Source organism: Crocodylus porosus, unplaced genomic scaffold (genome assembly GCF_001723895.1).
Source record: "Crocodylus porosus isolate Cpor-Errol unplaced genomic scaffold, CroPor_comp1, whole genome shotgun sequence".
NCBI classification, from domain to species: domain Eukaryota; kingdom Metazoa; phylum Chordata; order Crocodylia; family Crocodylidae; genus Crocodylus; species Crocodylus porosus.
The window spans coordinates 54,532,206-54,546,792 of NW_017728951.1; the positions used below are offsets into that span (position 1 = coordinate 54,532,206).

General features: G+C 39.6%; 1 protein-coding gene across 1 annotated transcript; it reads right to left on the reverse strand.

Annotated features, from left to right (window-relative positions):
• Positions 1-1,135: 1,135 nt before the first annotated feature.
• On the reverse strand, positions 1,136-12,070 carry LRIT2 (leucine rich repeat, Ig-like and transmembrane domains 2). The gene is made up of 4 exons (XM_019555550.1): positions 11,944-12,070; positions 7,229-7,301; positions 6,084-6,865; positions 1,136-1,941 (listed from the first exon to the last, which is right to left on the reverse strand). The coding sequence occupies exons 1-4, from the start codon at positions 12,068-12,070 to the stop codon at positions 1,136-1,138; spliced, it is 1,788 nt and encodes a 595-aa protein (XP_019411095.1).
• Positions 12,071-14,587: the final 2,517 nt, after the last annotated feature.

The window sequence follows — 14,587 nt, forward strand, 5'->3', positions numbered from 1 at the left end:
AAAAGTTGTAATCCTAAAGGCTATTTTCTGAAAGTTACAAGTAGGTAGAAGAGGCTGTAGGGAAAGTCACCTGAAAAAATTCTAGGATATACTACCCACAATGCTATAGTATATAAAGTTATTCAAAACAGAGCTGGGAGAATGTCTTCATATGAATCATTTATTACAAAAATTGGTTTTGAGTGAAACACTATTTTTCATAAATGTAAGTGTAATTTAGAAAAATTATTCTGGCAAAAAAGAAAAACCATAAAAGTAATAATTTTAATTCTGACATTTTCAAAAGCAAATGTTTTGATTTAAATTTTAAAATTATAATTTTGTTTCCTATATTTTGCTATTAGGACAAATTTTAAAGGAATTTTAAAAACCTGATTGATAACTTCAATTCAGACCACAAACAAAAAAGTTTCAGGAAAACCATTTTTTTTTTTTTCATTTTTAGTTTGAAGAGGGACCTAAACATTTTTTGGTCCCATTTTACCCAAAACAACGATTTTTTTTTCTAGGTTTTCAGTTGGACTGGCAACTCAGCTCTCTTTCTAAATAGATGGAAGTCAAAGCACAAATTTAATAATGTGAGATCAAAAAATGCTTTCCCAGACCTCAAATTCCCTGATCAAATAAGGAACACAACTGCTGTCTCAGACTTAATTTTTCATTCCATAATTAGGTATCATTTTGCAAGTCAGAATTTAGCTGCTAGTAAGCTTTAAGAGGTCAAGAAGACATTTTCCTGGCTCAAATAGCTAATTAAATATTTTTTATATTTAACCATATGAATTAAATATATCCATATTTTATTAGAAAAAAAAATTGAAATACACTTCTGGCAGTTATTTCCCAAAGGATTGTTTTGCATTTCTGAATACTGTGATAAAAGAACCATCACAAATAGTTGAAAGTAGTTATGTCAGCTCCCATAACAACTCAGCAATGAATCCCTGTTTACCAGTAATCCCATTTTCCTCAAAATTTTAGGCTTTTCCCAAACCCTTTTGAAAACAAGTTTGTATGTCTGCCTGGCACATGCACGCAAAGAACATGAGAAAGAGTTTACTTAGAACAGACACCATGGGGTGGTACTCCCATATCTAACTTTATCTAGTTTCATACAGGATTCCAGTTGCATCAGCTAATAGAGGTCAGCACTGTTTCTGTGATCAGACTTCTGTTTGTTGGGTTTATGCACAGCCTCCTGTGTTTTCAGCTTTTTCTTGCCTTCACTGGAGTTTTGGTGACACAGTCCTTCCTCACTGCCACTTGGTAAGCTGTCAAAGGTGTTTTCTTTCTTGCCTTCTCTCAGGTTCTTCTGCCCTTTCCGGTTCTTGCGGCACAGTTCAAAACACTTCTCTAGGCAGTTAAAACTGCTCTCCATGGTGCATGCATACATCCCAGCGGGCACTGCCAGCACCATGGCACACACAATAATAATGATGTGGATGAGCTTCTCTCTCTGCTCCAGGTCGCTGATGTCACGGCCTGTAACAAACACAATACACTGTCCATTTTGGGGTGATTGGTTCCTTAAAGTGACACACAGCTCATACTTGGTAGCTGGCAGCAAATCATTGACTGAGTATGTGTTGACACCAGGACCAATGTAAATCATCTCCTTTGTGGAATCATCATACCTCCCAAAATGAAGGGTGTACCAGGTTTCACTTGGATTGTCAGTCACTGCATACCACTCCAAAGTGATACCATATACTGTCTGCTTGGCAATCCTCACATCAATGTAGGGATACTCTTCTGAACCAGATGAAGAGAAAGAGGAAGAGGATACCATTCTGGGAGCTTGAACTTTCAAGGAAATCTTTGTGGAGCTGTTACCAATGAAATTGACAGCTGTGCAGGTGTAATTGCCCTCATCCATAAGGCGAGCTGAAGGAATGATTAACTCAGATTTGATTGTATCTTCACCGATATATGCAGTGGACACTAGGGAGAGAAGGAAGACAACAGTAGATATATTAACTTGCACTGCTCTGCACCAGCAGCATCGTAGCTGCAGTGCCCGTATGAGTTCCTGTCATTCCAGAACTGAGAATTGTATTGAGCAGGCATCCAAATTTTCCATTTCCCATGGAAAAATGGTGTAAACCTCAGGTTTTACCTTTTATTGGAGTCAAATGGAGATTTCTCATTTTACTGGAGAAGCCCATGGATTTTGCAGTTTTGTGATGAGCCCTCTGCAGGCTGGCAGAGTTCCAGCCTGCAGGGGGCTGGGAGGGAGTGGGAGGAGGGCGGTCAGGCAGGGGGTGCCATGTGCATGCACATGACTCCCGGCAGCCTGAAGAGCAGCTCCTGCAGGTAAGTAGGTGGGGGGCAAGGGGAAATAGTGCCCCAGTAGGGAGGGAGGGGGTAGTTGGTCAGGGCTTGGGCTGGGACTGGGGTTGCTACCCAGCTGGGCAGTGAGCAGGGCTTGGGGCCCAGGGCTGCAATGAGTGGACCCCAGTAGGGAGCGGGATGGGGCTGCAAGTGGCTCGTCTGAGGGGGTGGGGGGCAGGCTGGCTCCCCACAGCTGCGTGCACTCCCAGGAGGCAGGGTGACCCACACCCCCCAGATCTGTGGCAGAGGTGGGGGCGGACACAGGCTGCAAGCTCGGGCTCCCCTCCCTACTGCCCTACCCCAGGGCCTCTGCAGCCTATTGAGCATGACCCAGCCTGGCAGGGAACAGTGTGGCCCCATAGAGAAGCTGCTTGTCACTGCAAGCTCAGCAGTGCCCTGGTTATGCAGCTGTGCAAGCAGGGGACGCGTTGCCAGGGCAGCGTGGAGCTTGCAGCAACAAGCAGCTTCTCTGCATGGCCCCGCTGTTCCCTGCCCCTCTGGGTCATGCCCACTGGGCTGCAGAGGCCCCAGGGTAGGGCAGCAGGGCAGGAACCCCAAACCCACAACCTATGCCTATCCCCACCCTGCACACAGATATGGGGGGCATGGGTCCTCCCTGCCCCCTGGGGAGTGCTCACAGCAGCAGGGAGCTGGCCACCCCTGCCCAAGCCCACAGCAGGCAGGTGGCAGGAGGGAGTTAGGCTTTGCACTGCTGCAGCAGCCACAGCCTTCTGCCAGGGGCAGGGGCTGTGGACCCACAACCCTGGCCCCAAAGCTCTGGCAGCTGGGGGGCCCCTCCTGCAGGAGTTGAGGGGCACCAGCAGAGCTGGGGTGGTTGTGCATGGCCTTTTTATTTTAACCACGGATTTTGTGGGGGGTTATCAGAGAATCTGCAATTTTTTTATCAGGGAAAACCAGGATCCTTGATCATGAGTTACCTCCCACAGAAACATGGAATTGCGGGTAAAGAAGTCACAAAATTTCTACTCAAATTTCAAGCAAAAGACCAAGTCCAAATATAAAATGCTCTGGATTTTGGGGGGTTTTCTATATTTTTGGACAATTTAACTCACTGGTTTATGTTACATATTGTGATAAATGCACATCATCTTATGAGTCAGATGTTTAAGATCAAGGGGGAACAAGTTGGGAACACCGTAACCCACCTACTCCATTTAAAAGGCAGACAGAAGTGTTATGTCTTCATTAAATAATGATGAACAACTAATTTAGCATAAAATTACATAATACCTCAAGTCTGGATATTATGATTCCGACCTAGGATTCCTAGGTAGGATATACACATATATATTATATGCATAGATAAGACTGAAATACTGAAAAAAAAAGTCATGGCATTTTCCATCATCTTCAAATTCCTTGGTTAAAGGCAGAGTGGTTTTCCTAGATCTTTCAAAGCTAGTGATGATATTTAATTAAAATCAAGTTTCTTACTCAAGCTTCAGTGTTTTTTCTTGTAAATTTGACATGAGTGAGTTGTATTGTTTCTGTATTCATATATATATATCAATAAATATAGGCATAAATTGTTAGAAATTGAAACAAGGAATAAATCTAGGAACTCCTATTATTTTATTCACCCAGGAAAGGCTTCATTTCCCTCACATGTTCAACCTTCTAAAGTACTTTCATAAGAAATCAAAAAAGGGGTTTTAATGGACATAGTCATGCAGTCTATGAAAATCCCTGTCCTCTATTCAACTGGAAAAGCAAAATTTTAGCCTCAGGAAAATTTAAGAAAGTTGTGAGCAATACAACTTTGAATGGAATTAATTTACAATGTTAGATTGGAATGGAACTTACAATAATACTTAATAATTGTATTTGCTACTTGGTAAAAATATTCTGTCTAGTGTCAGCTCAATGTGTGCCAGTTACCAAAAAAGCCAATAAAATGTGGGACATCACTAAAAACGAAACTGAAACCAAAATAGAAAACACCGTCACGCAACTATATAAATCCATGATGTTCCCATACTTGAATACTGTGTGCAGTTCTGCTCTATGCAACTCAAAAAGGATGTAGGAGAATTAGAAAAGGTATAGAGAACAGCAACAAAGATGATTAGGGGCATGAAGCAGGTACAAGGTAAGCCTAAAAGAGGCTAGGACTTCTGGAAAGAAGATGGCTGAGAAGAAATAGGGTGGAGATCTAGATAAATAGGCATGGAGAATATAAAGAATCAATATAATATTTTATTAAGGAAATAAGAACAGATGCTGAGAAAACTTTTAAATAAAAACAGACAAGATTCTAAGTTTCATGAAAAAGTTATTTAATGTGTGTAGCAAGAATAATGCAGGCACACAACTCTGTATAGAGTTCCAAATTCTTTATTAAAATGGATCTTATGAAAATTAGTAAATTGCCCTGCTGAAAGCAGTTAACATGATAAGGGTTAAGATGATAAGGCTGCTTAAGAGTCTAAATTATGAAAAAATAGGACTATTAATAAATTTTGTAGTCTTTAGAAGAGAGCTTATTATGATAGATAAAATTCAAAATGGACTAGGAAGAGCAAGAACTAAGGGTATATATTTTGCTTTGTAGGAAAACACAGTGTTAGCAGTTAGAAAACAGGACTGCAGTATATTCTCTATGAGAGGACAAAATACAAAAGAAATGTTAGAAAAAAGGAACTGGGCCAAGGCACATGCCTAATGGATGCTTATCTTATTCCTAGCCTCTCTTTCTCACCATAATTGTAATCATAGAAAAGAGAGGGCCTTGATAATAGAAGTCTCATTTTCTCTCTGCTTAAATGTATTTGACTGAAATAATAATTCCAGATCAGTAAACTAGGCATCAGAACAAGAACAAGTTGCAAAAATCATTGCTGAATACCCGACTCCATGAGTCTCAGCATTTTATGTCCCTAAATTTATTCAGTGGCTACATTTTATACTACAAAAATCCCAAATAATCCTCCAGGATTATTTCTGGTTTTATCCAGTGACTATCTAACACAAAATACATAAACAGTCCAGAAAGCAAAGACCAGAACCCAGAACTCCCCTCTCTCCACCTCCCATCTGAATACCCCAAGCATTAGGCTTCACACTCAAGCTCCTTCTTGCTTACTATCCTTCTGGCCCCATGAACCCTTCATTCTGGTTGGCATACTGGTCCAGGTTCAACAGAAGGGTGAAACATATCTATTGAATAACCTGTTGGTTAGGGCACTCTCCTAAAATCCCCTCAGAACAAGCGAGGGAGGCTAAGAACCAAGTCTCCCACTTATCGTTGCCACATAACAGGCATGTTAGGCACTTACCCTCAGAAAAGGCCTCCATGCTCTGGATCCGAATTAACAGAGATGTCTGTTCTCCAGAGGGGGTGAGAATTTAGACTGAGCTTTCTGCTCAGTATTCCATACTGGTTAGCTCTACAGTTCCCTGCCCAATATCTGGCCTCCATGAATCATGTTAAAGAGGTGCCTAACTTTTTTTGTTGACTGTATATGTAGCCTCTGTGCCTACCCTTATATCTTTCTACCAGTCTCCTATGGCCAGGTGTCTAAGTTTTAAGTATTCCAAAGCCTAATCTGGGGGCATCTGAAAAACAAGTCTGGATCCTGTGCTGAGCTCCTTGTCTACTGAACAGCCAATCATTCAATCTATTCAGAATAACAGTTACAGCAGGCCCTGGTCAAACAAGGTTGAAATCAGCCTTTGAGGCTGGATCTAACCTATTGTATTGTAAATTTTAAAAAAATAATGCTATTCCTTACCATTAAATCCCCTTAAATGTTTTAGTGTGTAGGTCCACCAGGCAACAGGAGAAGGTCTGGCTTGCACCAAGCAGGTCAAAGTAACGTTTAACCCCACCTGTACAGTCACGTTGGCTTCAACGGATGAGGTTAATGGCTTCATGCAACTGTTGAGCTCCACATCATAAAAGAATTTCCCTGCCCTAAATTTAGGGCTTGAACAAGTCAAATAAGAATTCATCAGAATAACAGGTGGGCCAATGGATTTGATAAACTGGACAAATCCCTTTAAGCGACAGTCACAGATCCAGGGGTTATCATGTAAAGCCAGGACTGCATTGGAGATAGTGTCCATCCTCCTTTCAGCCTGCTGGGCTTTTTGGTACATGGGCCAGTTAAAGAAGACATCCCTGGATATAACAGTAAGCTGATTTGAGGATAGGTCTAAGTAGGTCAGGTTGGGTAGATACCTGAGAGCATGTTCTGGGAGAACATCTAGCCGGTTGTGCTTTAGATCCAATATTTTTAAAGCCGTTGTGTCTTGAAATGCTGTCCATGGAACTGAACTCAACTTGTTTCCCTGCAATCTTAGCTCTTTCAGATTCTTCAGGCGTTCCAGGCTTTTTAGATGCATAACTGTGATATTATTAAAATTAAGCCAGAGATATTCCAAGGCACTAACATTGGAGAATGATCCTCGAGGCAATTCTGTAAGGTGAGAATTTTCTATTCTGATTTTTCTAATATCTTGAGGGATGTTCCCAGGTACCTTTCTCAGAAATGACGATATGCATAACAAACTCCTAGAAGGAAATCAATAAAGCTTTTGATAATACAGTACATTCATGGGTAACAGTCTTCTCTAGTTCATATGTATTATCAATACTAGAAGAATTTAAAGCAGTTATAAATAGGGCAGTCTCATAAAACACACATGATTAGATTTAGATTATTTGTATCTCCCCACCAAGAAGAAAATTGAATCCTCAAAAATGCTACGTATTAAAAGACACACAACAAAAATCCTAATTTGTACTATAACTATTAACATATAAATTCTACTGGTCCATCCATCTGTTATTGTCTAGTACTCGCCAGGCCACCCTGTCAGTTCTAAGAATTACCAAGACAACAAAGACTACAAACAGATTGCCAATATTTTTTACCGTCCAAAGTTGTCAGTGGAACAAGAGCATCCTGTGACACAAGTAGAAAGTGCTGGGTCTATCTTGTAAAAGCCTAGAAGGAAGAAAAATGTGTGATAAATAGGATCCATATTCTTCTTTAAGAAAGTGCAGTGCAGGGCTTGCACCAGTCATGCCACCAGCTTCCAAATCCTATTAGCTGTAATCTTCCTTGACGCAGGAGTAAATGCTTCTGAACCACAAGGGAGATGCATTGTTAATATGCTGCCTCAAAACTCTAAAGCATCCATAGAACCAAAGGAAAAGTCACCTTTATTGTTATACTTTAGCCAATGAACTATTGGTTCAAAGAAAATTACATTTAAATTGGAAGATAATGTTAAATTATAACATCTTTCCCCGAAATATTCAAAAGTAACCAAGATCCAATATAAACTTTTTTTTTTCGCTGCACACTATGTGCAATCACCTTCCTACCTGCTGTGGTCACATGAATTATAGTGAAGTTCATTTGAGCAGAAGCACATCACTGAAGGCCAGAGTTTACCAACTTACTCATATTGTATTAGTGGTTACTTTATAACTTTCCAGAGAAATGAATAGAACTATTTGCAGAATAAGATACTACTCACTAGTGAATGACATCTCTGTCCTTAAATATAGTAATTATTTTATAACAGTTTGACTATGTCATGCCACTTTTCCTCTGAAGAGTTTCAATAGGCATTATGTGGAAAAAGCCAATCTTCTTCTCTATGTTCACCCTCAAATACTTGTTTGAAAGGAGTTGTGACAAATTTTGTGTGTGCTGAGAAAATTATTGACTAATTCCTAGACAAGAAGTAATATTTAAATTCATTTTCATTGTTTAAGCCTAGGTTTTCTATTCTATCCCTTTTATACTGTTAGATGTCAAATGGAATTCAGCTTCTAACACATTTACAAGCCTTTGAAAACCGAACTTTGGTTTAAATGCTCATCTTTAAAATCATCTAATGATGAGAAAGTAAGTGACAAGGATTTGTTTTTTAAAAAATCAGTCTTCATCTACAGGTTTCAGAGTGAATATCTATGTTCTCCTAGGGACATCTAGTGTGCACTGTTTTTACTGCAGTTTACAGAAGACACCAATGTCAATGAAAAAGAGATTAGACATACTACCTTTAAGCATGAAGCTGGGTCACAAATTGTAATTAGCTGAATCTACTTAACCTATTACTTTACTGGGCCAGCATAGAGAAGTATTTATAGAGTGCCAGTGTCAGATTAGATTGACTTTCAGGTATTGTCAAATACCACAACAATTTTAATTACTATAAGGATAAGTGATCTTTCAGCTTTTGAATTCACTAGGAGTTTGGCGTTTGATTTAACTGGTAAAGAAGTAGATCAATAAAATATAATGTTATTCTTCAGATGTGTGTTTTTCACTAGAAATGTTCAGTAGTTTATTGAATTATCTCATCAAATAACATACCTTGATCCTGCAAACATTTACTACCAAATGCATTGAAACTACCAGCAATAATCCCATTCACCAGGATTTGGGACCTTCCAGCTAAGGCACTGTGCTCAGTATTAAGTGTTTGCAGAATCAGGAACTAAAAGATTCAAAGCTTGTTCATACTTCTAACATATTAAAGGAGAGCTATTATACCACTGTGAGGCAGAATATTATATGTTTATATATGCATGAGAGGGCCTCACTTGTAACATAAGTATCATTCCCATCTTCTATTTCATCCACATGAGAGAAGGGATATAAATTAGGCCTGAGGATTAATATTGCCAAAACATTTTGAGACCCACACATTGGGGGGGCAGAGTATAAATATTTGTTATGAACAATTATATAGAAATCATGGTTTTTCCCATACATTTTTCACCCAGATACAGACAAATCATAATATGTAATTCTCAGAAATGCGTGGCTTTTATCTTTTAATGACTTTACCTAGAACAGTTTATGCAGTTTTAGGCTGTTTACCATTAGGAAATACATTAATTTAAATAAATTAGTTATATAGAATAAGGAAACAAAAATGCCATCTCTCTGGTCTCATTTCTTGATTATTAGCTCTACCAAAAATTCTGTTCTGCAAAGCAACCACAAGATGCCCTTTCAAACTTGTATTTCCAGCTGTTGCAACAGTATAGTGTGGCAGTAATAACACTATTAAGGCAGTGTTCAAGTGTTAAACTTAGAAATTCATGACCAATAAAATATTACAAGTGATTTGATTAGACATTTTAAAACTAAATCTCAGTGACAAACCTGAAAGGATTAGAAATGTTGTCTGTTCATCATAGTTCCAGCCAGACAGTCTGATTATTTACGTTTGTGAATACAGCGATTGTACTTTTTTTAAACAAAGGCTGCTCACTTCAGGTATTCTATATGGACATGTGGCATCGTAGCTAAAGTTAAGTGCACAGTGTAGGCTGTCTAAAAAGCAGGTAATGTTGGATGTTTCTAAAGAAATATCCACTAGGTGTATTGAAAAAAAGACCTAAAAGACTGCAAATTCCCAAGATAAGCTCCCGAAAGGCCACAAAGGAGTTTTTAAAACAGCATCTTTTAACAAAAGGAGAGACAGTCAGATTTTATCTTTTCAGCAGTTAGCATCTCAGTATCAAAGAAAATCAGAGGTCATGTCCAAGTTGGTGAACTGGCATTGAATTCCCTGTACTAACCCTTAGCCATGGAGAATATGTGCAATAATAGTTAAAGCAGTAATTAATATTTCAAATCTGGTGTCTGCAGCATGAAAAAGTACAGGTTTGCAAAAGCAGATTTAGAAAAGAATAAGGAGATTCAACCCCACATCTTTCAACCAGCAAGAAAGAGCCAACATCTGGTTACTGTGTTTCCCATCCCTGTTTTTAGAGCATGGTGAATAAGGGAGGCAAAATTGATGGTAAGAGAATGTCAGCATGAGCTTACCTCTATATTTATAATTCTGGGCCTGTTGCCCAGCAGTGGGGAGTGGTAAGTGCTCCAAGAAACCAGGATTTTTTTCACATTTTTGCCCAATTACTGTTCCGTAGAAATCCACAATCAGTCCAGGTTATAGACTGGTAGTTTAAGGTACTCTTTTTAAACATGGGAGTTGTAATCTCCTCCAGACCAGAAAACTGAACTTGTGTCTTCCCCACTCTGCTGAACTGAATATGCCCTAGCTTATTGGAAAAAAAAGCAGGATTTTTTTTTTTTAATTCCAGGCCTACTGGAAGTTTCATTAGGCTTTTTTTCTGAGAAAAGGCTGTGGGAAGTACGTACATCCAGCAAATGGTTTTAGGGATAAGCATATCCTTTGGAGTACAGCCCATAAAAATCCTCGTACATCCTCTGGGCTAGATTTATCTTGTTTTTAGGCCAGGTAAGAGTACTTTTTACTACCCCTCTCCGCCCCCTCCCCGCTCTCCCCCTTTAGCTTTACAACTCCCCACAAAAAGTGCTAAGACAATTGAATTCATTATTCTTGTTTATTGATGATAATGCAAGTCTGGAAAAAAGTGAAGAAGTTGAAACTGAAACCTATCACCAGTTCTTTAATGCTTTTTTTTCCCAGTGATTTGGGACTAACTAGCACCTAGAGTAAATTTAACTTTTCTTGATTTAATACACATGGACTTAAGGCGATCATCATTCACAGCAAGTCTCAACAACTTGGCTTTCAATTAAAATTTACAGTAAAGCCCACCACCTGAAAGTGAGCCATTGTAGAATGCAAATATGTACAGGCGTAAGTTTCAATAAACTGAACTGTTTGTTTGCAGAAGTTGCAGACAGAATTAGTAGAACCTGTGTGCACCTGAAAGATTTGGAAATAAAAGATATTTGTTTATTTTTGCACAGGAACTCCTCCAATGCGTTTTTTTGGAGTGTCCTATGATTCAAAAGCTTTACATACAATGCAAAGTTGAAGAACATTTGTCAGACAATCTCTTTACCATTCTTCTAATGCTGTCCCTAAAATAAGGTATTACTACTGTAATTCTGTGTAATTCTTATATACAAAAAACAAAATAACTTATGGTATTCCTAACATTATACAACCCCTTCTTCAGGTAACTACATGGCCATATCTAAAAATAATAGAAAAAATACTTTATACTGCTTTTTCTGGATTTGTGAACAGTTATTCTCAGACCTAGTAATCAAACATGCCCTTTTCAATTGTTCTCTAGGTTGCTTTTCCTCTGGGAAAATAGCATAGATTTCCATCTTATCATCTATAGCCTCAGCCGAGGCTCTTACAAATCCCTTATCAGAAGAGTAGATGACAAGGGAATCCTTCAAGAATTTTAACTGATCTGTAGTATATTCAATAACCACTTCAGTTGTCTTTGAAGCGGTTTTTTGTAATAATGAATTTATGAAGTATACCATGCCAAGCACAAGAATTTACAATTGTAGAATTTGTGAGTCAGGCATTTGGCATAATTTGAAATATTGTTTCCTGCAGGTGCCTTTAGATTTGAATTATTGGCAACTGACTAAAGCATCAAGGGCTTCTAAAATTTGGTACCAACATATATGTTAACTTCTACTTAGCTTTCCTATCTTGTTTATCTGAAGAACTTTGGAAATAGATTGGTCAAATGTTGGCACATTGCAAGACAATAAAATATATAAACCATGTTGAAAAATACCAAGCTTCAGTGCAACAACTCAGAGCATCACAGAGCATGAGACTCAAAGAATATGCCCTGAATTCTCCTCTGTACTCTACCATCCTCATTTTTCAGAATTTCTCCATTGCAGCCCCGGTTTCTGAAAGTACTGAATAAAATTCCGTTTTCTTTTAATGGTCCTACGAAAGCATCAGTAGAATCTGTCTTATTCAACAAAACATTCATTGTTTGTTTCATTGCTTCCCCTCACCTCAGTTGCTGCTTCTTTGGAAAAAAAATAAAGCATTGTCCTCCACTCTTGTTCACTAATGTCTTTGTGATAATCAAGTACACAAGAATAATGCTGGGCAGCTTTCAAGGCACAAATAATTTCATTTTGATCATGATCCTAAAAATATGAATAATTTTGCTTTGGACATTTTTGTCCAGATAATGATAATAAATTTCCTTTGAAGTGATTCTTTGGAGATGTTCTTTCCAAAGAGAATGGTATTTTTCAAGAAGCTCCACAAATTTAAAAAAGTTCTTATGGTTAAAGGACTAGGATTTGTGTATTGTAGGGGTGGGCAATTATTTTGGGCGGAGGGCCGCTTACTGAGTTTTGGCGAGCCATCAAGGGCCCCATGACTGGCAGCCTAGGGCAGATAAATTTCATAGTTTCATAGTTTCATAGTTTCTAGGGTCGGAAGGGACCTGAGCAGATCATCTAGTCCAACTCCCTGCCATGGGAGGAAAGAATACTGGGGTCAAACGACCCCAGCAAGATGTTCATTTAACCTCCTCTTAAACACCCCCAGGGTAGGAGCCAGGGTGTGAACCCATTGCCAGCAACGAGCCAGGCCAGGACTCCACAGACCTCAGCGAAGCAGCCCGCAACCTCCCCGCCGCCCACCGAGAGCAGCCCGGGCTCCATGGCAGACAGCAAGGGCCTGCCCAGAGCCCAGGCTGGCTGTGGCAGGCAGCCAGGAAGCTGCAAGCCTCTGCACCAAGGTCTGCAGAGCCCCGGCCCAGTTCAGTGCTGGCAGCAGGTGCACACGTGCCTCTGGGCAGATAGTGGGGGAGGTACACAAGGCCTGATCCTTGCTGTGGCAGCACAGCCCCAGCCCCAGCCCCTTCCCAACCATCTACCACAGGGCACACGTGCTAAGAAAAATACCATTGCATGCCATGCTCTGGCATGCATGCTAGGGGTTGCTAACCCCTGTTCTAGTCAGATCCCTCCACAAAAGGTGCTGGGGCTAATCAAAGACAGACCATGGCAGACCGCAGATCTTGCCCACAATCTTACAGGGATCAGTGAGGGGACATTTCTATTGCTGCCAACCCCATAGCTCCAGCAGTTGCAGAAAGAGGTGCTCAGGGTAATAAGAAAAGTGTCAATATTAATTTTCTAAATTTTTTAGGGGCCCCGTGGGCCAGATAGAATGGCCTGGCTGGCCACATCCATCCCGTGGGCTGCATTTTTCCCACCCCTGGTCTATTGAGTCTTATATTGCTGCTTCCAATGACCTGGTAAGTCGTATGGCAACATGGCTCAAATTATCACACAGCAGTATGAACTCACTGTAGCCTTTAGTCATGCTATCAGCCAAGTGATCAGGCTGGCTGACAACATGGGATAGAGCAGGGTTAAACATAAAGTCTGCATCACTGTCCACACATGATCAATCACATTTGCTGCCACACACCTTACAATCTCCTGTTTAATAATTTACTTATTTATACCATTTCTACATGTCATTTGTATCTACTATACCAAGTTCGTTTGTACCACAGAATCATGGAAAGTTGGGTTTGGGATGGACCTCAGGAGGTCATCTAGTCCAACCCCCTGCTCAAAGCAGGACCATCTTACATGCTTTCCTTATACTGGTTCATACTGATCCTGTCCATCTCTGAATGATCTTGAATAAAGTCCAAATGTTTTGATGAATTCTGGTGCTTCCCATAGAACTTCAGATTTGCAGGTTTTAAATCTTACTGGTTTTGGCCTGCCTTATGGCTTACACCTTGTAGGGGAATGTTTTCTATTTTATGCAGGGGAATCTCTTCTATTTTATGCGTGTTGATCAAATCAAAAAGCTTTTCCAAAATAGCTTGACAGTATTTCATCAAAGAACTTATTTTTTTATCATTTATATGCTCTTGTTAATTCTAATGTTAGCCTTTCCACATACAATAGCTGATGTGCCAAAGTTTTGCTTTTCCAGTCTCAGTCACAGTTCCAAAGTAAAGCAAAATTTCCAAGTTAAATATCTTGCTGCAGAACTAATAAGTAGAATAAGTTCAAGTGGAAAAGAGAATCTAGTTCTGATTTACCTATTCTCCATTGGGCAGCTGGCGGGAAATGAAGAAAACTGTAAATTTCTGTCCATTGTTATCCAGAGAAAAAATGTGTTTGCATGGAGGCAGCTTTCACAAGCATTTGGTGATAGCCATTTGACAGGATCTTTCAGAATAGCAGTACTCAGAGTTTCTTGTTCCATCAACTGTCCTATATTACTTAAATTACTTGGCAATTAAATCAAGGTGGGAAGTGGATGTAGGGGAGGGTTGCTTTTTGGCTTTTTTGCTTAAGACATCCACATCCATAAATGTAACTGCCTTACTAGAGACAATATTATCTCTTTTTTCAGACCCAGTGGAACTATCAGAAAAAAACAAAACCTTATTCAGCAGGAAGTTTATTTTTCAGGGGTAAGAAAAGTGACATTTTGGTTGCATGAACATTCACAATTAAAA